Source organism: Muntiacus reevesi, chromosome 1, assembly GCF_963930625.1.
Source record: "Muntiacus reevesi chromosome 1, mMunRee1.1, whole genome shotgun sequence".
In the NCBI taxonomy this organism is placed as follows: Eukaryota; Metazoa; Chordata; class Mammalia; order Artiodactyla; family Cervidae; genus Muntiacus; species Muntiacus reevesi.
The window spans coordinates 163,768,259-163,793,774 of NC_089249.1; the positions used below are offsets into that span (position 1 = coordinate 163,768,259).

Genomic DNA, 25,516 nt, shown 5'->3' on the forward strand with positions numbered 1-25,516 from the left:
CTAAAGAGCCTCTTCATGAAAGTGAAAGAGGAAAGTGAAAAAGTTGGCTTAAAGCTCAACATTCAGAAAACTAAGATCATGGCATCTGGTCCCATCACTTCATGGCAAATAGATGGGGAAATAGTGGCTGACTTTATTTTTTGGGACTCCAAAATCACTGCAGATGGGGATTACAGCCATGAAATTAAAAGACGCTTACTCCTTGGAAGGAAAGTTATGACCAAACTAGACAGCATATTAAAAAGCAGAGACATTACTTTGTCAACAAAGGTTCATCTAGTCAAGGCTGTGGTTTTTCCAGTAGTCATGTATGGATGTGAGAGTTGGACTATAAAGAAAACTGAGTGCCAAAGAATTGATGCTTTTGAACTGTGGTATTGTAGAAGACTCTTGAGAGTCCCTTGGACTGCAAGGAGATCCAACCAGTCCATCCTAAAGAAAATCAGTTCTGGGTGTTCATTGGAAGGACTGATGTTGAAGGTGAAACTCCAGTACTTTGGCCACCTGATGTGAAGAGCTGACTCACTGGAAAAGACCCTGATGCTGGGGAAGTTTGAAGGCAGGAGGAGAAGGGGACGGCAGAGGATGAGATGGTTAGATGGCATCACCGACTCAATGGACATGGATTTGGGTGGACTTCAGGAGTTGGTGATGGACAGGGAGGCCTGGTATACTGTGATTCATGGGGTCACCAAGAGTTGGACTCGACTGAGTGACTAAACTGAACTGAACTTAATATATAAATGGAATCAGACTGTGTGTACTATTTTGTATTGTTTCTTTTACTCAGAATAATGTTTTTGAGAAGCATTCTATCAATAGTTCATTTTTTTTTTACTGCCAAGTGTATTCCAACAAATAAATATTCATACACAATTTGTATATCTGTTCTCTCGTTGATGGACATTTGGGTTGGTTATAGTTTGAGGCTAATATGACAACCCGGCTTTGAACATTCTGATAAGTATCTTTCCACAGACATACATTTCACTTATTTTTATTACTCTTTATCTCTTTGAGTTCCTTCATTTTTGTCTGTCTTGCATTCAGTGAAAGAGTCATATTATGACATGGAAATACTAACCATTTCTTAACAGACGTAAGCCAATTCTTCTTCTATTAAATCTTCCGTCATACCCACCCGCAGGAGCCCCTGCCCATTCTTGGGCCTTTTGTGACTTATAGGATGGAACAGCTTGGCTCTCATCATTCCCCACTCTTGGTTAAAGATTCAGCTTTCTTAGGTCTGCTCAGCCAATTGCTACTTTGCCACTCTGCTTCCCAGCTTCCAGAGTTTTAAGTTGTCTCCTTTCTTGTTATCTGGCTCATTTTTGTGGTTTTAAGAGAGAAAAGAGTTAAATGTATATTTCAATTCCTCTTGTTTACCCTTTTTTTTTTTCCTGTCTTTCTTCTTCATCTATCACTTTCCACATCCTGCTTCTCTCCATTTTCTTCTCTCCATCTTGCTTCCCCTTAGAATTAGAATGATGAAGGTGAAAGAGTCCTCAGAGAGTGTCTAGCTCAGCCCCTCTTTGATGTGGGCGGCAGACCTGAGGCCCAGAGAGGACACCAGTCCATCCATAGCCCACACAGCTACTACTTTTATCTTTTTGCCTTTAACAACAAAAGAGACTTTTTTCCCTCCTGCCATTCAGTTAGTGAGCCAGGACAGTGTGAAGAAGCAGAGTACCCCCTACTCAAGTGAAAGCCTTAGAAGTCAGATCAGCAAAAAGAATGCTGTAGCTGGTCAGGCACATGAGTCTTCTCGGCAGGCCAAGAGAAGCAGCTCTGGGGAGCTCTGTCTCTTTCTTCCGTGCTCACCCTGCTTTTCCCCTCGCAGCACAGTGCCAGGTGGGGGGTTGCAGTGGGGGGGTGCCCAGCTATCTTGACAGGAGAAATGACTGAAACAAATACACAGATGGGCCCCTCAGGCCCTTTGCATGTTTTTCTTTATTCTAATTTTTTTCTATTTTCAGTACTATCTTTGAGCCTAAGTCTTGATGTAGAAGATAACAAAGGGACTCTTAAGGCCTAGAATGGAAAGCAAGGGAAGTAACTGGTGATTTAACCACTCTAGGTCCAAGGCCAGGCACACACAAGCACACTCGTGCTATTATTGCCATAGCCCCACAACTCGGTACACAGAGCTTGTGAGAGATACCAAGAATATGTAAAGCAGCCAAGAACTGAAAATGAAAGTACATCCATCTGGAAAATTGCTTGGATTTTCTTTTCAGTGTAAAGAAGACAAAGTGCAAGGTCTGTGCCTTGGCTGGTCTGGGCTGTTCTCCCAGCAGGCTGCGTTCCCAGAGCCTGTGGTCATGCATTTGGGCTGGCAGCAGCTGGGCATAGTCACCCTGTACCCCCTCCCACAGTGTTTCACCAGCTCAGCAGCTGGGAGTCCTGTAGAGGCCAGAGCCCAGGGTAGGAAAGACGAAGAGAGCTCTGTTCTCCGACTTCTCTACTCTGAAATTCTTTAAACTGCTTTGATTCTCTGTCTCCTGCAGTTTGTATTTACTTGAACAAGAATGGCAGCACAGGCCCCCACTTAGATAAGAAGAAGGTCCAGCAGCTCCCTGACCACTTTGGGCCAGCCCGAGCCTCCGTGGTGTTGCAGCAGGCTGTGCAGGCTTGCATCGACTGTGCTTATCACCAGAAAACTGTCTTCAGCTTCCTCAAGCAGGGCCACGGTGGTGCAGTTATCTCAGGTAAGCACTCTGGTCTGGTATGGCTTCTAGCCAAAGAGGCAGGCCTTTGCAACTAGTTGACTTCTAGCAAGGCCTCCTGGTTTTTACTTCACACCAGTAGGCTCTGGAATGAAAGTATTCCATTCCTCAGAGTCCTCATTTCAACTCCCAGAGTTCTTGGGGTCTTCTGCATATCGCTGTCAAGTAGAATACCCATGTAGAATCTGCTTAACCCCAGTCTCTAAAGAGACTCCCTCCTGTCTACCTACCAAGCCTCTCGCATGCAGAAAATATGCAAGTATGTTGCTTTAAAAATGCTTCAGAAGAAAAATTCCAGAGGGGGCTGTATTCGGGCAACAGGAGAGTTTCTCCAGACTGCCCCAGCCTCCCAGCTGGCTTCAGGGAACCACAGAAGTCTTCTCTCATTCTTTTGACCCCTTAGCTGCCCAGTCCTCAGCCAGCCCCAATACAGGGGAGTTGAGTCCTGGGGCAGAGTGGGAAGAATCAGTCCTCTCTTTCCTGCTATGGGAGTTTGAGTCAGTTGCACAATGTGTGGTTTTTTTTGCTTTGGTTGTTTGTTTTCACTGAAAACAGTCACTTCTGCTGTGTCCTGGTTCTGTTTCAGTTTTCCTGAGTCCAAAAACCCCATCTTTACCCACCAAACCTATGAAGACTTGACCTGGAGCCTTTTAACCTTAATTATGCACTACTCAATAATCTCCTTCCCCTGCCCTCTAACTAGTCAATATCCAGCCTCAGGAAACCCAGCTGACATGGAAGACCCCATAAATATCACAAATGGGTTCTTTCAGCAGACATTCATTGAGCCCTGACTCCATGTGAGAGGTTATTACAGACACTGGCCAGGAGAAGGGAAGAAAAGACGATGACATGCTTAGGCTGTGCCCTGACAGAAAAGAAGGACTAGCTCACAACTAACCATGGGAAGTGTTATAATATGTGAGAAATGCATGCAGGGTGGTGTGGGAGCCTGGACACAGAGTAATTAATTGACTGCTCAGAGGATGGGGACAGGCAGGGAAAGAGTCACTAGAAATGGCTGAAAACTGCATGGGAAATCAAGCCTTTCTTTCCTTGTGAGGCTAAGGCCTCTGCCTGGCCTCTCCTTTGCTTCCATGCTGCAGTCTGCAGGGACCCAGCCATCTTTACCACCTTCCCTTAGTGACTGTCACCCACACCTTCTCTAGGGTTCTTTCTGTCCCCTAGATTGATTCCTGAGAGTGACCTATCTCCACATTTCCTTGCTGCCCTCAGAGACGGATACAGAAGCCTTTTGCTTGTTAGGGATTCCCTTCTCCAGAATCTTCAGGATCCAGGGACTGAACACTAATCTCCTGCACTGTAGGCAGATTCTTTACAATCTGAGCCACAAGGGAAGCCCAGGGATTATATGCATATGTTTTAAATAGAAATAAATAAGGGGTTTTAAAAAAAAAGAAATGAATGTTGCCGATTCGAGTTGCCCTTATCCAGATGAGATTGTACACCTCAGCCATTGCTGGCAATAGCTGTGTTCTCCTCTGCCACCCAGCTTCTCTGTTCTTAAGCAGTTCTTAAGGAAATGAACAGATTTCCTTGGGAGGCCCAGCCAACTGATGGGAGCAGATAGAATTATATTCACAATTGTTTCACAGGCTGAGTAGAATTATTCCAAAGCCCCAGGTGCAAGAGACCTGGCCTGGCCTCTCCCATTATTGCAAACCCTTTGGAGTTGGAGGCAAAAATCAAACCCTCAGGGGAGGGAGAGGAGGGGAGGAAGGAAACCTGGGCACCATTCACCTCTGTGTAACCAGGTAAGCCTGAGGCAAGCAGTGGGCTGGCCTCCTCCTGTTTAGCTCTGCGCTGTGCTACGAGCTGACGTGCTGGGCCCTGTTTACTTAACTCCACAGCCGTGTTTGACCGGGAGCAGCACACGCTCAACCTCCCAGCAGTCAACAGCATCACCTACGTCCTCCGCTTCCTGGAGAAGCTCTGCCACAACCTTCGCAGTGACAATCTGTTTGGCAACCAGCCCTTTACACAGACACACTTGTCACTTACCACCACAGAGTACAGCCACAGCCACGACAGGTACCTACCAGGTAGGAGCTGGGTTGGGGTCTGGGTGAAGAAAGGGGGGCAGGGCTAGTAGCTGCAGCGAGGACCCAGGGCCAGCCCTCAGACCTTCTATCCCAGCACCTGCTACCCTGAGATTTGGTTTTCTGTCCCTTACCTTTGCCTCATCTGGCACTTTTTGGTCTCTCATCTTTACTGTCTCTTTAGGATTCTGTTTCCTATCTCTAGGACTTTCCTTTGGATTTTTATCCCTAAAGAAACAGTGGTTCACAGTTTTCCTCAGCTCCAAACTGCATGCGGAGCCAGTGTGAAGTCACAGGACATCTCCCAGAGTGATCTGGCAGCAAAGTCCTAACACAGAACTCCCTTGCCAGCGGGAGGGTTTAGTCTCAGGCTTCAGATTGAGAATTTGCTCCCTGGTGATTGGCCATCCACTCTTTCCTTTGGCACGTGGCCCTAACTCCTCCAGTAGCGCCAGTCTAGCAAGTCGATTCAAGTTCCTGCTGTTTCTAACTAGACTGGAAAATAACTTTCTTAGTTAACATACCAGACCCACAACGGGGAAGCGGATGCCACGTGGCCGGATCAGTGACTAAGCACTTCCCGAAAGAGGTTTGAGTGAATGGAACCCGGCATCTCTAATCTGGAGCACAGGACACAGCACGACAGGGAGGGAAGGAAAGCTCGGCCTTAAACTAGCGAGGTAGGTCACTGTGGAGAGAGGGAGGAAAGGCCCTTGGAAAGAGTCCCATGGACCTTGTCCTGGCCAGAGGAACAGAGGCAGTGCTATCGGCGCTAGGGCTGTGCTGCCTGTTCATGGGGGAGTGTAACTCCCAAAGGTGTTCCCTGCTCACCCGCACGAGTTGTGTTCCCACACTGCCTTCCCTGTTGTATTTTCATCATTGTCAGAATCACTTCTGATAAAAGTGCCACTATTGGAGAATGTGCTGGGAAAGTGACTGCTCACCCAGCACCACCACCCTCCCCCCACTCCACCTCCTCTGCACCCAAACAAGAATTATTTACATGACTTGCATGCCCGGCAAAAAGATACCTGAATTTCAAATGCTCCTTCTAGAGGCCCCACCACCTGGTCCCTGCAGACATACCTGTGACCCTCTCACTGACCCTTCGGAAAGAACTTCTCATCTAACCTACTCTAGATTGCTTTCTTTTAACCTCAGACTCTCTGTACAGAAAAGAGCATTCTTACTTGCAGTTAAGGCATTGCACTGGGAGTCTGGGCTAGGCATGGTGGAGCAGGTACAGATGAGGCAGGTTGTTAAATATCCCTGCTGTTGGCGTTCAGGAACTCTGAGCTGCACTTCAATAATAAAAGTTAGCCCTGCCTGAGATTCTGGAAGAATGGATACACGGGAGAGGGTAGCATGTCCATGAATGTTGCTGCTAATCTAGAGAGTTCTCAAAGGAATAGAAATTCAGAATTCTTAAATGGAATAACACTACTGAGAATCAAGAGAAACGCACTTGTAGCAGCATGAAGAGGCTGGTAGGGATACACTTCATGGACCTGCGGTTGTGATGAAAGCTTGGGATTGAGGCATGACCTTTCCCGGGAATTCTGTTCCAGTTTGCATCTCTCTGATTCAACTACCAGATAAGGGGAAGCAGGCTTTAGCCACTCTTCCTTCTTGCCTCACCAACTAAGAAGAGACAAAGACCAGGGTTATCACCTTCCCCATCAGCTGCCTCTCTTCCCTTCTCTCTTTTTCAGACAGATTCAGCCAGCTCTCTGCTTTCCTATGCTCTCTAACCTCTGTTTCTCGTAGTGGGTGCTCATCAGTTTGGCTACTCTCACCCTAGTCTGTTTGCCTCTCTGAAATGTTTTAACTTTGCCCAGACAAACCAGAGCTTTGCCCAACTTTCTAATGCTTCTGTGCTCCCTCACTTATCTTTTCTGTCTGCCTGCCTACCTACCCTCTCTGCTTCACTGACCCTTTGCCCCACCCCGATCATTTATCATTTCTTAACACTTTTCTGATGAGTTATCCAAACCTCTGTTGAAGAGCTTGATCTGCATAAGCTTGATCTGCTCTGCCCTTTGAAGCTGGTATTTATTAACTTCCACCCTTCTGCCTGGCTGCCCTCTTCTACTAGTTTCACATCTGAAGGTACCACCTCTCTTATCCAGGAACTTACTGGCATCCTCTCTCCTCCCTACAGCCTTATCTCCACACTACCCTACCCATTTGAAAGAAAGAAAGGAAAGAAAATGAAGTCGCTCAGTCGTGTCTGACTCTGCGACCCCATGGACTGTAGCCTACCAGGCTTCTCCGTCCATGGAATTTTCCAGGCAAGAGTACTGGAGTAGGTTGCCATTTCCTTCTCTAGGGGATCTTCCCGATCCAGGGATTGAACCCAGGTCTCCTGCATTGCAGGCCGAAGACGCTTTACCTTCTGAGACACCAGGGAAGCCCTATTAGGTCTGGGATTAACTCATTTCCCATATAGCAAATAGTCACCAAATGTACATCCCATTAGGCTTCCTAACCTAAATTGAGACTTAGTTTTTTCCTCCAGTGTTTTATTTTGAAAAATTTCAGATTTACGGAAAAGTTATACAGTAATACAGTGAGCAGCCATGTACTCTTCACCTAGACTTACCACCTAACTTTTTGCAGTATTTACTTTATCTGTTTCTCTACGTATATATGCATGTATTTCTGTCTATATATTTTTTGTTTATTTACTGAACCATTTGAGTGTTAACTGCAGATGAGAGACTTGATCCTTAAGCACTTTTTTATATGTATCTCCTAGGAACAAGGAACACAATACTACTATCATTCTTGAGAAGTTTAACATTAATAAAATCTACTAGTTGATATATATATATAATATAGTCCATATACAGATTTCCCCAACTGTCTTAGTAACATCCTTTGTAACTTTTTCCCCCTTATCCAAGATCCTGTGAAGAGTGATCCACTGCATTTACTTATCCTGTCTCTTTAGTTTTCTTTTGTCTAGAGCAGTTTTCCAGCCCTTTTGTCTACTTTTCATGATCTGACATTGGCATTTCGAAGAATTCAGGCCAGTTGTTCTGGCTCAGATAATCAAACATTTGTCAAATACATACGTGTCCTAGATCCTGTACTGGACTATGGGGAGACAGACAACAGACTCAATCCCTGCTCTAAAAGAGTTCTCAACTGAGAGAGAACCTGTATGTAGTGAGAGCGTGGAACCGGAGGTTCTCTGGCTCAGCCAGGAATGGTGAGCAAGGAATCAGCTGAAGAAGTAGTCCAGGAAGGATTCTTCAGGGCAGCGATGTCAGATCAGAGTTCCTTCTTCAGAGTTACAGACAAGGTAGGATTGAGGAAGAGGCCTGTGAAGATTGAGAGAGAGGGGGTTCTTTCTGGGTCTCCAGTAACTGCTGATATTAAACAGGAAATCGTATTACCTTAGCCAGTCCCCATGACTGTTAATCTTCGCTGTAATTGAATCCACCTAGCCTTCACCTCTGGGCCTGCTGGTTCCTCTCTGCTGAAGGAAGTGGTTCATTTGTCCCTGGACAATAAGTTCCTTGTGCCTGTCTTTCCAGTTACCATCCAGGTCATCTAAGTTGGTTATAGAGTGGTTCTCCTGCCAAACCACCCCCCACCCCCCATGCCACACACACACACAAATTCAGAGAATAAAAGCCATGTAAGAACTGTGAAATTTCTTCAGATGCCCTTTCATTCCCATACAAGGTTTCCTCGTAGAAGTGTCAGAGTTTTAAGATGACTCAAATGTTCATAAATAGTTGAAACTGTAGTGATTCAATTATTTGGTCAGACAACCAGTCAACCCAGTATTTATTAACTGCACAATGCCAAGCTCCGATGTTGGCATAGAGGGTTCCGTTGCAAACTAGGAGTCAAGGTCATTACACCCCACAGAGTTTATAGCCTAGTAAAGAATACGAACAAATAAGCAAAGGAATTAATTCACCGTGATGAGTGCTTTAATGGAACAGGTTCAAAGTTCAAAAGTTCAAACCAGATGTGTCAGGGAAGACTTTTCAGAAGAAATGATATATAAGCTTGGAGTAGGATAATGAGGTAAAGATGCCACAGATCCAAAGAGATGGAGGAGGGGAATGATAATGTTCTTATTGACTGAGATGTGAGACTGTGAGGGGCAAGAGGAAACCTGACTTGCCTCAGAGGAATTTAATGTTCCTCTGAATGTACTGCTGAAATACAAAGTAGAAAAGAAGAATGTGAGTGGTGAGGCTATAGTGGTAGCAAAGGCCCAGGCAGAAAAGGTCTAGTTGACCAGCTTACGGACGTTATATCTTTGATCTGTGAGGACCCATGAGAGTATTTAAAGCCATGACTGTGTTATGGAAGGAACATAATCCGATTTGTGTTTTTGAAAGCTCACTCAGGATGCTTACCGTGTGGGAGAATAGGCTGGAGTGAAGCAAGAGGTAGGCGGGGAAACCAGTTGGAGGTTTTTGAATTCTGTGAAGCCTCCTAGATTTGGGGATTGTCCTTCCTTTGATACCAAAATCTAAATACAATTGGATGAACATTCCCATCCCAGATAATCCAGACTGGGATTATATTTTCTTCACAGCAGTCCATTCTTCTCACTCAGAATTTCTGCTTCTGAGTCAGAGCTTAATCCATTATCCCCCACCACCCGCTCCCCCGCCCCCCTCAGGTTCTGGAGCTGATGGTTTGCCTCTACCATGTGACCCAGCGCCTCATCCTTCATTTCCCTGAGGAAAAACTAACACAAGACTGTTTCGTGTAACAGACTAATACTGAGGTTTGGGGGTGGAAAGAAGGATGATTACCACAAAGGAAAGGAAGCATTTTTGTTTTAGTGTTTATCAGATGTTATAAGCAAATATCTTACTGACCTCTTTCACCTTAGGCCTCAGCCTGCTGCTGTTTTCTGGGACCCACTCTCAGTTTGGGGGAATTCTCTGTTTCCTCTGTTCCTTCCATCCCATACCTCCTCCCTTCCAAGTTCTTAGTGGGACCAAAGACAGATTGGTTCTTTTGAAAGGCAGATAGTAGAATGGGGGCCAGAGTTACAAGAAGGCAGATCTCAGCTCAAAAAGGAAGGCATTTTGGTAATGAATCAAAAATGTCCAACGATAAAACTGATTGTAAAGGGTACTTGAGCAATATATCATCAGCGAGTCAGATGACCACACTAGTCTGCTGGGCTAGATTTGAATACTGAAGCATCTCTAGAGCCATCTGAGAACTGCTTCTGAGATTCAAGGACTCAATGCTTAGAAGCATGCTTTCCCCTTCATGGGAATAAAGTACCTTTTTGCAAAGGTAAGATTGTATGAAACTCTAGTCTAAAAAAGTCAAAACCAAAGCTGTTTTGATAGTAGCAGGGATGAGGCCCAGACTCCACCCAGGAGCTGGGTGTACTACAGGGCTCTGTGGAGCACAGTTGGAAAGCATTGCAGTCTTCTGCCCTGGCATGCCCCTGCTGAAGGCAGCCAGGGCCTCATTTGATCAGCATTAAGCAGACTAGGCCCTCCCAGAGCCTTGGGCATGATGCTTCACTTTTCTTCATCTCATTAGGTTAAGATTTAATGACCCTGCCTAGTCCAGGTGCCACCAGTCCAGATTTCCAGACCCCTCGACTCAGAATCCAGATTTTAGTTCGCATTCTTAGCATTGCCAAGACTAGAGACACTTAACTGATTTTGCATCAGCATCTGGTGAGCCCCTGGCATTGTCATCATAATTATTCTTCACATCTGTTAGCTCATGTGAAGTCGGTGGTACTAACCCAGACTTAGTGGAGTAAAAGGAGTACTAGAAAGGTGAGGTTATTATCATGCCGATAAATACAGAAAGTAGAGTTCATCTTTTTCTTGAGCTACTACAGAGAACATCGGTGTACCGCTGTAACTCTGAATGAAGAATAAAATACAACTCCCTACTGTTGTAACATCCATCCCATTCTGTTTTCTCAGTTGATGTTCTAAGCATAGCAGAGGGTGAGTTTTCCCCATTTTACAGATGAGGAAACTAGTACTCAGAAAAGACAAATGAGTTACCTTGACTCACATACATAATGAAAGTCAGGAGCAGAGAGATGGAACCCAGGCATCCTATTTCTTGGATTGGACTCCTGTCCTTGTCTCAAAGTGGGACATTCTCTCCTGAAAAATAGGAATCTGAAACCTCACCTGCAGAAATGGGGTAGGATATGGTTTAGATATCCTGGAAGCTCAGAGACTTCTCTCTTCAGGACCATTTCTAGGAAAGGGCTTCATCAGTTAAATTTCCAAATTTTATATGGAGAATAGCTGTCTCAGGCCAGAATTGACTGTTATCCCATAGTTTACCAAGCAATTTTAGGTGAGAATTAGAAAGTAGTCCTGAAATCCTAAACCATCTCGCCAAAGAGGTCGTAGTCTGTGCCTGGCAATTTCTTTGAATTAAGTGTTCATCAGAGGCCCGAAATGAATTCCAAGCATTATCTTAATACAGTCTTTAAGAAAAGCCACCAAGGACAGTGTGATGCGGTTCAGCACCCAAGACATCTCCCATAAACAGAGAATGCTGTGACCAGATCTGACTTGATATGGGCAGAGCCCAACTACGAGAGGGAGTCTGTTTCAGGTTTCATAGAGCAGTGATTAGGGGCTGCTGCCTGCGGTTGGGCCATGGCTGGGGTGTAGAAATGTCAGGGTGAGGTTCCCTTTACAAAGGCCTTCTTAACCATTCTCTTTTGACATTCACAAATGCTTTGGAAGAAAGGGGGCTCCCATGTTATAGATGAGGAGACTAAGGTTCTGAGGAAAGCACCTTGCCTGCTGAGTAGCAGAGTCAAATTCTGACCCAAATTCTGGGCTCTGTTCCCATGTTCTCACTACAGTACAACCGCAGCTTCCTTGGACTATTTTCATAAAACAAGGCAAATGTGAAAGAAGGGAGGGAACAGAAGAGCAGGTCCTTTGCAGACAAGCCTTGAGCCAGGCATCAGGAAGCATTTCTGAAATGTCCTGCTGGCTAAGAGGGTCCACTTCTAAAGTGCCCTCATGTAAGCAAATGTATCTCTTCTTCAGCACTTTATCCCCTGCTCTAGCATCTTGTGTGTTAGGACAGACTCTTCTCAGAATAGCTTTCTTCTTTGTTTTTTTTTTTTTTTTTTTAAGATTCTCTTTATCAGAAACAGCCTAACACATCCAGACCAGAAGAAAACTCAGAGACCATGTAGTCTAAAGGGAAGAGTCTCTAAGGAGATCCAAGTTCAGAGGGTGGCGCTGGGCTTGACTAAGGCCACCTAGTGAGAGCCAGAGCCAGGGCTGGTGCACAGGCGTCCTGCAGCCCAGCCCAGAGCTCTCTGTTTTGCTGCCTCTTACTCCACCCAAATAGGCTCCTGGCAGTTCTTCCAGACTAGTCCCTGTTCTAACTCTGGTTTTACTGTTTTCCAGGTGAGACCTTTGCCCTGGGAAATAGCCTGGCCTGGTCTTTGGAGCCACGCTCAGACTCAATGGACTCTACCTTGAATCCCACCAATCTTGTCAGCACTTCCCAAAACCTTCGAAATCCAGGGTACCGACCTCTGCTCCCATCCTGCAGTCTCCCACTGGGCACTGCCTCAGCTGTGCGCAGGCTCTGCTCCAGGGGTAAGCTTTTCAGAGTTCTGGCTCTCCTACCCTCTCTCATTCTTTTCTTCTTTCCTGCCTGAACCTTGGGAGGCCAGAAAGTACTTAACTCTGTTGCCCCCTCCACCTAGAGAGGTCAGACTGGGGCCTGGCCCCATTACACCTGACTAGGCATCTGGGGAGCAGCTGAAGCTCTGGGATTAGCTTGAGAACAGCATGAACCAAAAGCCAACGACTCAGAGCCAAAGGGATGGGGAAGGAGCCCTTCATTCATTCATGAGCCATTTATGTGAGCACCATCTGTGTTTGTCAGAAATCAATCATTTCTTGTCCTTAAGGAGTTCAAAATCTTGTAGGAGAGACAAACACTTAAATAGATAATAGTAAAATAACATCTAGAGTGTGGCTGCAGAGATGAGTTGTATGAAAACTGAAAGAAGGAACACCTCACTCAAGCTTGTTATCCAGGGTAAGCTTCCATGAGAAAGTGTCTGAGGTTTTAAATGTTGACTGTGTGAATGTATCAGGGGTAGTGGTAGGTGGGGGAGAGCTTTCCAGGGAAGAGCGTGCAGCATGGACAGAGGAATGAGAACTAACATAGATTATACCAGCAAGTATATGCGGTTTGGTATTACTGAAAAACAAAGGGTAATTCTGGGGTTTCAAAGAGAAAATCCTGGAAGGGTCAGCGGTTATATCATAGAGGACCTTAAATGCCATCTTAAAGAGTTTGGGGTTGATCTTGTAACTAATGGGAAGCTCTGGAGACTTTGACTAGAGGCAAGACCTAAACAGGTTTGTGTTTCAAATAGGTCATTGACTACTGTGTTGAGGATGGATTTGAGGAAAGACAAGACTAGAGAGACCACTTAGGAGGTTACTAGAATGGGCTACATCCAAAATGATAAAGGCCTAGATTAGGGAGTGGTAGAAGGTTTGTAGAAAAGAGAATAGATGTGAAAACTCTTCATGAGGTAAATATAGTCAGATTTAAGGGTTGGGAGGAAGGAGTGGGAATGTCGCCCAGGTTTCTAGAAGGGGTGATTAAATAGATGATGCCATTCTCTGAGACAGCGAACCAACCATAGAAGAGAAGGGGAAGGTGGGATACCCAGCAGGCAGTGGCCATGCAGGTCAGATCCTCAGGGAAGAGGACTGAACTGAAGTTACATATTTAGAAGTTAGTGGATAGAAGTTGAAGCTATAGAGTAAAATGACACCCGCTTCCCAGAAGTTTGTGTAGAATGAAAAGAACAGTTGACCAAAGAAAGAGTTCTAGGAACCAACAAAGTTCAGGAGGAGGGAGCAGGAAGAGGATCCTACCAGGGGACAGAGGAGTAGTCAAATGTGAGGAAAAGCAGAAGAATTGGATATTGTGGTGGCCATGGGTACTGTTTTAAGAGTATAACCCAAAAAGTTTCAGTAAAATAAGGACTGAGAAATATCTACTGGAAATGGTGATTAGAGGGTAATTGGTGATCTTAGTAAGTAAGAGCAGGTTCAGTGGTGCTGGAGGCTGGTGAAGGAGGTTTGCAGTGGGTAGGATATCAAGGAGAGTTTGATGAGGAAAAGGAGGAGGTGACAAAGAAGGTCTTCTAGAGTGGGTGCATGCTGGGCATGTTTGTCAGCAGACAGCCTGAGCCTTCCATGAAGAAGAAATTCAGAATATAGGAAAGAGGAGAAATGAAGGCTGTGGAGGTGTTGGGAAGGATTAAGGGTCAGTCTTATGACAGAAGAAGGCAAACCTTTCTGAGACTGGAAGAAGCCTGTGGCCATGAGTGAATGGAGAGAGGGCTGAGCAGGGAGGGGCTCGGGAGTGCTGGGAGATTGAATGAGCCATAAAGAATACAGGAGAAATAGGTCAAGGAAGAGGGGATGGTTTGCAGAAACACCAAAGGTCCTGCAATGTTTGGAGCTTGGAAACCAGTTTGCAAGGGCTATGATTTTCTTCTTTGGTTCTTAGAAACCTACACGTGGGTGAGAAAAGACAGTTTGAGAGTTAAGGTTATATGTTGAGCTAGCAGGACAAGAGAGGGTGGGGAGCATGTAGTCAGTGGACCTGGAGGAGGAGTGGTTTAGATCATCAACACTGTCTCCGGACAGGGGGGATAGAAGCAGGGCTGAGAGATGGCTGAAGGATGGAGAGACTGTAAGTCTGGTGTGCTAAAGGTCTTTGTGATATAATGGTCATAGTGGACATACATCCCAAGAGAGTTGGAAAGGTGGGAGGCTGGGGTCAAAGAGGTGGGTGTTTAAAATTCTGAAGTGGATTTGTTCAAAGTGATCCAAGAACTAGACAATAATGTTGGTAGTGGGTATTTGAAGTAGAATAGCAATGAAAATCACTGGAAGCAAAGCAGTTGGATGGATTTCCTCTGAGGATTATGGCAGCAGTTAGGATGGAACCGGAAGTTAGTGAGTTAAATACCCAAAAATCTTCACTTAATAAAGAGCAGAAATCCAGAGATCCGTAAATGCATGTGATCAGGAAGAGCAGATGCTCAGTACCTGTTTGACCTCTGAAGAACACTAGCTTCCACTGGAGGATTATCTAAAAGCAGCAGTGGGGAGACAGGAGAAAGCCATCTCCAAATCCACTGTGGCGTCCCCCAGCCCAGGGACAGATTAGGTGTGGAAAAATAAGAAGAGTCCATTGGCAAGGCCTGCAGGAGCAGAGGGGATTCTGAGGAAGGATGAGACAGAGAAGCCCAGGATACTGCTTCCCAACCCCAACCCCAACAAGGCTCCAGATGGAGCCACATAAGGAGCTCTGAAGTAGAGTCCCTGCCTTGAGACTTAAGTCGCCTCAGCCTCAAGACAGACCTAGTCTTGTGGGGGAGACAGAAAAATATACATGGAACCATTACATACAGTCATTCATTCATTTAGCAGTCATATTTGAACATTGTCTGTGGCAGAGCAGGCACTCTTGTGCGCCATGAAAGGAAAACACTCTCCTCCAGCGTGTCTCCTACGCTCAGTGCTCTGCTCAGCACTGCTTCGCTTCCCCCACCAGAAGTGCGGGTCTCCACGCACCAAGCAAGTCTGCCATGCCAGCTGGGCGTCCTGCAGTGTAACCCTGTTCTGACACTAACTCCCTGGAGGAAGCATCAGAGCCCACAAGATGATGGTTCAGTCCCACAAGACTGACCACCCCCCAACTTCAGATGCCAGTTCAAAGTCCAGGTTGTTACCTGTGTCTCTGACTGGCTTCCATGATTCCTTCCAGCCCAGAGGCTCCTGAAGCCCTGTCCTTGGGTTTTTATGGAGGCTTCATTATGTGAGCAAGATTGATTAAGTTGTTGGCCATTGGTGATTGAACTGAATCTCTAGCCCCTCTCCCTTCCTTAAAGATTGGAGGGGGCAGGATTGAAAGGTCCCAACTTCTAGTCACCTGATTGGTTCCCCTGACAACCAGCCCCCATCCTTAGGACTTTCCAGAAGTACCTTATTAACATATTCAGATGTGATTGACAGGGACTTGTTATGAGTAACAAACAATACTCTGAGCTCTTACCATGATCCAGAAGATACCCCATCATCTGGGCCTTTCTGCCTCATCTCCTGGATGAGGCCTGGAATAGCAAATGACACTGACCTCTTAGGAGATTCCCAGGACTTTAAGTGCTGTGCCAGAAAAGAGAATGAACACAGATACATATGTTTCTTATTATTAATCACAGTATCACATGGATTAACAGAGAACAGAAGACAGGTGATAAACATAAATGCATGAGATTGTTTTTAGGTCGTGATTGTTTTAGACTGGTGGGGGTGAACTAGAGTAATTGGATTAAGAGTGATTATGTGGGGAATAGAGTACTTTTATTAGGATATCAGGGAAGGCCTCTCAGAGAAATCAGTATTTGAGATGAAACCCAAATGTTGAGAAGCATCAGGTGTGGGGAAAAGAACATTTTAGATGGCGGAAATTGTGTGTCTGGATCAAAGCATAAAAGCATAGCTTATTCAGGAAGCAGAAAGCTAGTGTGTCTGGACCTTGGTGAGTAAAGGGTGGGGGGAAGGGGGAGATGAGGCAGAAAGGGCCAGATGATAGGGTACCTTCTAGACCATGGTAAGGGGTTCAGCCTTATTTCAGGTATGCATTTTGAGGCTGTTGTATTGATTGACATGATCCAATTACGTTTTAAAAGTTGTTTTGACTGCTTTATGGAGAAGAGATTATTAGAATGATGTGATGGGGGAAAGTGTGTAGAGATTGAGCTGTAACCAAGAGATATGTGAAATGCTTTTATGAGACCAGTTTTTTCAGGATGAGACCTGGAAAAGTTTCATAAAGGAGCTGATCCTTGAAACCAGCTCTTATTTAGTTAAGTTAGAGTCTGCCAGAAGGAAAGGAGAAACTGAAGGGCAAGAAGGGGGCACATTCCAGGCAGAGGGGATGAAGCCTGCCAGAGAGCCATGCAGGTGACGACCGTACAGAGAACTCAGATCCCACTGGGGAAATGGCCAAGACTGAAATAAAAGCTGTAAGCAGAGCACTAAATTAACATTGAGATTCCTGGTGGCCAAGGCAAAGCTGTTTTCTGCCTCCAAGTATTTGGCTATAATGAAGTCAACTATTCTCCAGGCCTTGGAAGAGACACAAGTTATAATTATCTGCCCCTTTTTTTTCTCGCTGGGCCCCAAGGACTTAGCTCTAATCTTACCGAGCTCCTGAGGTATCTCTGGAAATGGTCCCCAGAGCCAAGGCAAAAGCAGCCTCACCCACCAGCCCCTCCCCCAACCCCAACCCAGATAATCCTCTCACCTCATCACTACCCTTGACACAGGTTCAGGCTCAGTCACAACCTCAGTGTAAAATTCCTTCTGACCATTTCCAGAATCAGCCCTATGCTTAAGATTTGAGTGAGGAAGGGTCTCAGGTCCCCAGTCGTTTTGTGGAAAAGCCCTGCTTGCCCTCGGTCACCTCTGGTTCCTCTGCTCTGGCACGGCTCTAAGCCCAGTGGTCACACAGGGCCCCGGGACAGGCTGTGGAGAGTGCAGGCGTACAGCCCAGTACCCGCCCGTCACGGCAGGTGTTCTCTCCTGCAGGGCCAGACCGCCGGGACGCCTCTCGACTGAGTGGCCGGGACCCCTCCTCGTGGACGGTTGAGGATGTGATGCAGTTTGTCCGGGAAGCTGATCCCCAGTTTGGACCCCATGCTGACCTCTTTCGCAAACACGTAGGTGCCCCTGCCTGACCTCTCCTATGTCCGCCGGGTGTCTTGCTTCTGCAGTTTATAGACTCTTGAAGGGCACAAGCGATATATTTGTTCCAAGTCCCTTGAAACTGAGCACAGGTGATCCCATACAAGCTTAGAGACAGAGTCTTGGGTCCCAGACGGCCTTCACTGGGGACTGAACACTCCTTTAGTGTTGGATCTGATTCAGCCACAATTCTACTGGATCCCAGGACAGGACTCTTGTCTTCTAGGAGCACTTGCTTTCCTCTCTCCCTGCTGTGGTCTAAGGCCAAGGCCAGGTTAAAGAGTCCCTTGTTGTGTGGCCCCCAGCTCTCCAGCCTCATCAGAACCCCATCCTCTTTTGTCTGCTGTGAGCCCCAGCATCTTGTCAAGTGACCATTTGCCCCTGTGGCCAGGCACTGCCACGGACCCCGCTGCAGTGACCGAACTCCTGATTTGGGGCTCAGACCTGGCTCCCAGTGGCCCCTGCAGCTTGGTGCACTCTGCACTCTGGGTGCTCGGAACAGCTCTGCTGCTGTCACGGGTCACCTACTCCTTCACGCCAGGTGGGCTGGAGGGTGCTCTTCGATCAGGCCTGCGGGTCTCACAGCTGCTCACCGAGTGCTTGCTTTGTGTGTGGCTCATGAGGAGGGCTCCCTGCTGCCCAGGAAGGAAGGTGACTCTCCAGATGGCCCTTGAGGGTCAATACAGAAATAGTCTATGATGAGTGACAAGGACACTGACTGGGGAGGCTTCCTGGGAAGAGTTAGGATTGAGCTTGATCTCAGAGGTTTGGAAGGGCAGGGAGGGCTGCCTCTCGGGCAGCAGAGAAAGGAGATTCCTACAAACATGTATGAAGAGCTTAACCTGGGGGGTTCACTAGTGATGCTGGAGAGGGGTGGTTAGAGACAGAGGTGGGGAGAACAGGCAGGCTGCAGTGTCACAGCAGGTTCACAGGGTTCCGTGTGGCTGGCACCTTCCTGGAGGGTCTTTGGTGAGAACCTGGGTGGACAGACCACCCAGGCCTCTGATGGCGCCCCCCTCCTCCCCCCAGGAGATCGATGGCAAGGCCCTGCTCCTGCTGCGCAGTGACACAATGATGAAGTACATGGGCCTGAAGCTGGGGCCTGCGCTCAAGCTCTGCTACCACATTGACCGGCTGAAGCAGGGCAAGTTCTGAGCAGGGCAGTGCAGCCGGGACGGCCGAGGGGTCCAGCGGAGGGGGCTCTTCTCCCAGGAGGGAGGGCCGTCAGGCACCTCAGCAGGGTCCAAGGCCACCTCAGGACTCCAGGAGGCTGTGTGGAGCCACCCATTACCCCTCCTGCCATGAGATGTCCTTCCATGAAGGACCGAGGAGCGGGGTGTGCGGCCCAGGCACTGCTCTTCCCTTCAGCCCCGTCTTGGCTCTGAGGTCCCGTGTATTTATTTCTCAAGCCTGGGTGGCCTCCCTCCAGGAGTTTAGACTGAACACCTTCCAGGTGATGGAGGAAGGGACTGACCTGTGAGGTCTCGAAAGATCGGGCCCTGAAGCAACACTCGCACCAGGTTCCCTCACCAGCTGCTGGGCCTGGTGGTGTGGCTCCCACAGCTCCTGCCTTCTCCTCACAAGATCCACAGATCCCAAACTCATGGTGCAAACCTCTACCTTTTTTAAAAAGAGATCTTTTCTTATTATTAATTTATTGTTTCTGGCACTTGGGCAAGCCCTCCAGTTCATATCCCTCTTGCTCCAGACACTGGTTTCAGAAGGAGGGATACCCACACAGGCCCTCTCCAGAGAGCTATGGTCCCTTCTCAGAGGACATCACCCAGGCACCTTCTCCTTGGGATGGACAGACCTACCAAGCCTTGACCACGTCATCCAGTACAGGGAGGAGAGGGTCCCTGTCATCTCCCCTCTCTCCCTCCACTGGCCCTCTGCAGCCCCGGCCTCATCTGTGGGAACAGGAGTTCCTACCCTGCACTGCCCCGCCACAGCTCCTTGCCCTGGCCAGAATTGCTGCCAAAGAAGGTTGGGCCCAATGTTTTAAGCCAAGAAGGCCCTAAGATGGATGAGAGAGAACGGTCTCTAGGCTGGAGTCTGGTTGCACCCACTCCACTGTCCACAGGCTTCTTTTGTAAGCAAGTCAGCAGTTCAGCTGCCCCCGCTGCCATCTGGACTTATTTTATGTCAATTTGTTTATAAATAAAAAACAATATAGATGCCAGTGTCTTTGCAATCAGTCGCCAGAGAAATCAGTATGCCTCTGAAGGGCAGGTCACTCCCCTTGCCTTTGTCATACCTCCTCATTTTTATTTATGAGGAAACTTGGACAGGATGCTCCCTGAGTTCTTGTGACTCCAGCAGTCCCTAAAGAACAGGCTGTCTGCCAGAGGCCCGCTGGGGCCCAGCCTTGGTAGCCCCTGGGGAGCCAGTGTGCAGTCCATGCTCTGCCCTCAAAGGGCTTTGCCCTGGTGCAGCAGACAGCAACGAGCACGGCAGCCCTGGGAAGCCTGAGCAGAAGGGACAGCGTTAGGGTCAGCAGCTGCAGCGACCCTCCGTGGCAGGGGTGAGGAGATGCAGGCTAGCCTGGCCTGCAGGGTACCCCTTGTGCCATCCAGGGGCCAGGAACTCCAGTCCAGCCCCTCCCTGTTTATAAAGGGGCCACAGCACAGTGCAGGGTACCTGATAAGAGGAACACATCATTGAATACCCCACACGCTGCTCTGTGTGAATTAGAATGACCCCATTTAATCTTCACAGCTGCTGCTGGCTGCTAAGTCGCTTCAGTCGTGTCCAACTCTGTGCGACCCCATAGATGGCAGCCCACCAGGCTCCCCTGTCCCTGGGATTCTCCAGGCAAGAACACTGGAGTGGGTTGCCATTTCCTTCTCCAATGCATGAAAGTGAAAGTGAAGACGTTCAGTCCTGTCCAACTCTTAGCAACCCCATGGACCGCAGCCTACCAGGCTCCTCCGTCCATGGGATTGTCCAGGCAAGAGTACTGGAGTGGGTTGCCATTGACTTCTCCGAATCTTCGCTGCAGACCCACTTTATAGATGAGGAAACTTAAGCTCTGATCATGTAGGCAGGAACTGCCAAAGTAGGCATTTAAAGCCAAGTAATCTGACTCCAAGGCCAAGGTCCCAGCCAGTGCAGCTATTTTTTGTGATGCTTTGGGTGGGTCCTTTCCCGTCTTTGGGCCTGTTTGGCTATGGGGGGGTTAGATAAGACCTCTAAGGATCATACCAGCCCTCACCAGTGACTGGTTCCAACATGGTCTTTTCCACTTGGCCACTGTGAGATTATAACCTTGGGCCCCCTGCAGCAGTCAAGGTCAGAGCTCCTGAACCAGAATAAGCCCATTTTCCACAGATTCCCAGACCTGTGTTCAGTGGGCTTTACAGTTCATTCAAGGTACTCCCAAAGAGGGCCTTCCTGGGCCCTGATGATGAACTTTTGAATGTGAGAGTAACACCAGCGTACGCAGGCAGGCCAGACATGCTGCCAGGCCTGGCTTGCGGAGCAAACTGCTTCCCACCCCACCCTGCCCCTTGTCAGCTCATCAGGGAACACTATTTAAGGACTTCTTACGCTAAGTTATTTATGTACATTAGCTCTCTTAAACCTCACTACATCTCAGAGATAGCCACCATATTCCCCCATGTTAAAGATGAGGAAACTGAAGCTTAGAGAGGTGAAGTTACTTGCCCCAAATTCCACAGCTAATGAAGGGTGTGAGACATCATACTGCCTACAACACCCACCAGGTGGGTTTTGTCTTAGATCCCGCTCACCATGCAGACTACACAGGCTACGGCCGGGCCTTTGTAGACAGTCACTTTGAAGACTATCAGACCGCAACTGCTGCCAGCAGGACGGTAAGAAGCAGGCCTTTTCAGTGGGGTAGTCACTACAGAGCCCACAGTCACCCAGGACTGTCATTTGTTGCCCAGGCTGCAGCTCAGGTATAAGGGGGTAAGACATGCTAGGGAGAAGTGGGGCTTACGCTGGCTTAGAAGCATCACACCCCAGGGCAGCCAGTGACTCCCCAGTGCCGTCGGCACGGCTTCCAGGTCCCTGGGCAGGACGTGCCTCCTGAGTGCCGGCCCTTAGGAAGCCCCGCAGGAGGATGTGCACAGTCCATGCGCTGCACTCCTAGACAAGGTGCCTTACAGCCAGGGGGCAGTTCCACTATAAGCACTGTTTCCTTGAAATGGTCGACATTCCATTTTTATCTGGTTGCCAAGGGAACAGAACCAGAAAGGTAACCAGATGTTATATTCTGCAGGAGGAGAGAGGATTTGTTACCCTTTCACTTGTGCTGCCCTAGCCTCTGGGGTCAGAGTTGAATTTCATTTAAGAGAAATGACAACCTAGAAACCCAGCCTAAACTTTTGAAACTATTTCACAAAGCCAAGCTTTCTAATAGTGACCCAGTCATCCAAAGAAGCTGAAGCGGTCTCTGGCAGGTGAGACCACACCACTGACCCCGACAGCGCAGCCACCCACGGAGCAGGAAGGCATATGGGAAAGCGGGACTGAGCACAGAGACCTCCTGAAAGCAGCTTCCCATGCCCACCCTCATCGCCACGACAAGGAGAGATGTTGACTCCGGTGCTGAGGAACATGAGGAAAGGAAAACGCAGGCCCTTCAGGAGAGAAGAGTCCGGCCCCACTTAGTGCTGACTCCTTCGAGAACCTCTGTGCCCTGTCCCACTCCCCACCTGCCAGCCACATCACAGCCTGCATTCCTGGGCTCTGCTCTGTCTTGTCCAGGCCATGAGTCCTGAGCAGGAGTGTCACACCACCCTCTTTGGTGTTCTGTGGAACAGCCTGAGGCCCTTCTCTGGGCTGTGGCACTGGTGGGCCCGGTAGACACACTGTTTCTGCCCACATGCGCAATGCCATGACCCCTTCTCAGAAGAGGCACAGGTGACTTGTTGCTCATCTTTACAACCAAGGCTGAAAGTGTGGAAATCGTTCTCTGCTTGAGGGACTCCAGACACTCAATCCTCCCCCTGTCACCCCTCCGCTTTTTGCAGTCTCCTTTAACTTAAGGGCCCAAGTCATCCCATCCCACCAGCGAAGCTCCACAGCTGGAAACCGGCAGGCCAAGTGAGAGAATTACGTATTTGTACTTGGCCTGCAACAACCAAAGCCGCTGAGGATGGTTCTGGGGGCCAGCGGCCAGTAGGTCCCAGGGTATAGGCACCAGGCCCAAGATGCCTTTGGGCTGTCAGAGGGCGGGCAGGAATGCACCAGCCACTGGTACTCGAGGGAGGAGTCAAGGCAGACTGGAGTGTTCCCTGGGGCCAAAGGGCGAAGCCTGCATCTGTCTACACCCCGCCCTCCCCTGAGTCCCAGAGTTTGCTCTCCTGGCATCCTGTCCTCTCCAGCATAAGGCTGAGCTCAGTCCTCTCCCGCACCCCAACCCCTTCCCCTCAACTGGGGTTCCTAGGCAGCTTGCTCAGACACCCATGCTTTTGTGGTGTCAGGGATCCCAGCCACGGGCGCCACCCAGTGGACACTCTCCAGATAATGTGAGAAGAGCCCTATCTACTGCCTCCCTCTGCCCCTCATCTTTGGACCCACCTCGCATTCTTAAATTTAAATTCAAGAAGTCTTTTACCTCCAGTGCCAAGGAGGGTTGTCAGTAAGGTCACAGACATCCAGTAAGAGGACTGAAAGGAGCTGCTTGTTCCACAACACTGAACTCACGTCTGCCACCACCTAGCTCTTACAAAGCCTGGGGTGCTGTAAATAACCCAGTTACACTGCAACACATTTCAGTATTTAAAATATCGTTTTGCAAATGTATTTAGTGCTTACAGTGAAAGTTTTTATCCCCCCGGCCAAAAAAAGATGGAACTGATGTTCAACTCACATAAGGTTAACAGAGCCCAGGGAAATATGTAATACAATCATTTACAGAGATTTCCAGTAAGAATGGGGAAAAGATTTGGCACTGAAATCCGTTTGGGAAATTTCATGCCAAACAGCTGGTTGATAGTGAGGCCCCTGGAGAAGGATGTTACGTTCACGTTTGTTCTCTGGTACATGTCTCATCTGTCAGGGCACCTCTCCTGGCCCGCTGTCAGTCTCTGCCTAATTCAACATGGCTTGAGTTAACAGCCTAGAATCAGCCACAGCCCCCCTTGTACGCTTTCTGTGAGAACAGCTCATGATGGCAGAGTCTTTCCTGAAGAGGACAACCCCGTAGAGCTTAGAGCTGTTACCCCATAATTCTCGGCATGGATGCAGAGGCCAGGTATGGATGCAGAGGCCAGGCAGAACTGGCTGCAGGGTCCCTCCCCAGAGCCTCACAGTACCACCTCACAGGGCCTGGGGCCTCTTCCTTGCCCCCACACCACAGTCATCTTGCTCAGGTTCCCCACCCAAGCTTCTGCCTCAGTCCCACAGGGAAACACAAATTCATTCGCATCTTCAGAACCAGCTGCTCAAAAGAGGAGGTCAACCTTTGCATCTGCCCTTGGACACCACCCTTCGCCCCACACCCCATTAGGGCTTGCAGAAGCAGTGGGAAAGTGCTGCCTACATCTGCATAATGAAAAGCACTGTCACAGCCCCCACACACCCAAGAACAGATTTCTGCATTAATAAAGACCGTGTATCACCTGAATCTTGGTACCTGTTAAAGAGCAGGTGACAACCCTGTCCTTCAAGAGATGGCAATGCTTGACCTATTTCTCAGGGCTTTTCAGGACAGGAACCATCTCTGCAGCCCTGGAACCAACTGCATTCTGATCCCTGCTCAGGGAGCCTGGGATTGGTAACAGGTGGGAGGTGAGGCCCAGGGTGGGCACGAGGGCCTGGAGAGACCTGGCAGAGGGAGGAAGTGTGTCTTTAGCTCCTGGATTCTATGAGCTGTCCGGAAGGAGCCCTCACCAAGTTGCACGGGACATCTGTCTACATGGGGGTGTGGCGTCAGGGAGAAGTGTTCCTGATCCCCTTCATGGCCTGCCTGCTGGAGGCATTGTCAACTCTCCTGAGCTCACAGAGGTGGCTGCACAGGCCCCGCCCACTTCCCACGACCCTGGCTCCCCCTCCTGAGCCAAGCCTCTAAGCGCCCTGGGGAGCTGTTGGCCAGGGGTCAGGGGTCTGTGGGAGCTGAGGGCTGGCACCTCCCACGCCCCCCCAGGAACCATCAGGACATGAGGGTCCTAGGCCTTCCTCTTCCCCCTATTCCCGTTTGCCCTGAATGTCCCCACTCCAGCAGTGGTGGCCCCCAGACCCTGACTGCCTTAAGGATCCAATCTGAAAAGATGCAGGCCAGCCATACCTGCCACAAAGACCGGAGGCTGGGTGTGTGTGGGTGAGTGGAGGGGCTGGTGTGCGCACAGCTCAGGAGCAGGGTCCCTGGCCTAGTGAGAGGTGGTGGGGGACGGACTCAAGGGCCCAGCTCTGACCCTTCCTCGCTTCTGCTCCCTGGACCCAAACCAGAGGATTTGGTCTAGACAAGCCTCCTTATATGTATATATGCAGACGCTGTTGTTCTGTGAGGGGCCATAGCTTCCATCAGTATACCCAAAGCATAAGAACCTCTCTCTAAACCCTCTGACCCAGCCTGACCCCTTCAAAGTCTCTGCTGGGCTCACACCAGCTTCAGAGTAGGCAAGAAGCCCAGGGGGTCCGTGACTAATCCTCAGGGCCCTGGGTTAATGCCCCAGCCTGGGGGTTCCTGAGGGAAGACGGGCCCGCTGGGGCCAATGACAGGATATGGGGGCCCTTCAGAGACCTGAGTTCTGCCTCTGCCCCTCTTTGGTCGTATCCCCTCAGTCTTCCCTTCTGTGGAAATGGAGCAGCAGGCGCACACGCTCTGTTGGCTGGCTCAGCTCTGACTCCCCTCTTCCCTGTCCTAGGCCTTGGGTGGGCGGCAGGGCCCCTCCTGCTGGCCTCTGCCCACCCCCCCCCCCTCTGGCCCTCCTCAGCCCCTCTCAATCTCTGAACCTCCCCGGAGCCTCGG

The 25,516-nt window shown here is 48.8% G+C and overlaps 1 protein-coding gene across 19 annotated transcripts in view; it reads left to right on the plus strand.

Annotated features, from left to right (window-relative positions):
* SCMH1 (Scm polycomb group protein homolog 1) overlaps window positions 1-19,773 on the plus strand; it is a 214,210-nt gene extending 194,437 nt beyond the window's left edge. For 16 of the 19 annotated variants that reach the window (XM_065915217.1, XM_065915264.1, XM_065915236.1 and 13 more), the window contains 5 exons: window positions 2,508-2,708; window positions 4,598-4,789; window positions 12,190-12,384; window positions 17,419-17,549; window positions 18,604-19,772. In XM_065915217.1, the coding sequence (XP_065771289.1) occupies window positions 2,508-2,708; window positions 4,598-4,789; window positions 12,190-12,384; window positions 17,419-17,549; window positions 18,604-18,729 (845 nt within the window). In that variant the 3' untranslated portion in view covers window positions 18,730-19,772. Of the gene's footprint in view, window positions 1-2,507; window positions 2,709-4,597; window positions 4,790-12,189; window positions 12,385-17,418; window positions 17,550-18,603 lie in introns of all 19 variants that reach the window. The other 3 variants (XM_065915209.1, XM_065915270.1, XM_065915182.1) reach the window with 2 other exon arrangements.
* Window positions 19,774-25,516: the final 5,743 nt, after the last annotated feature.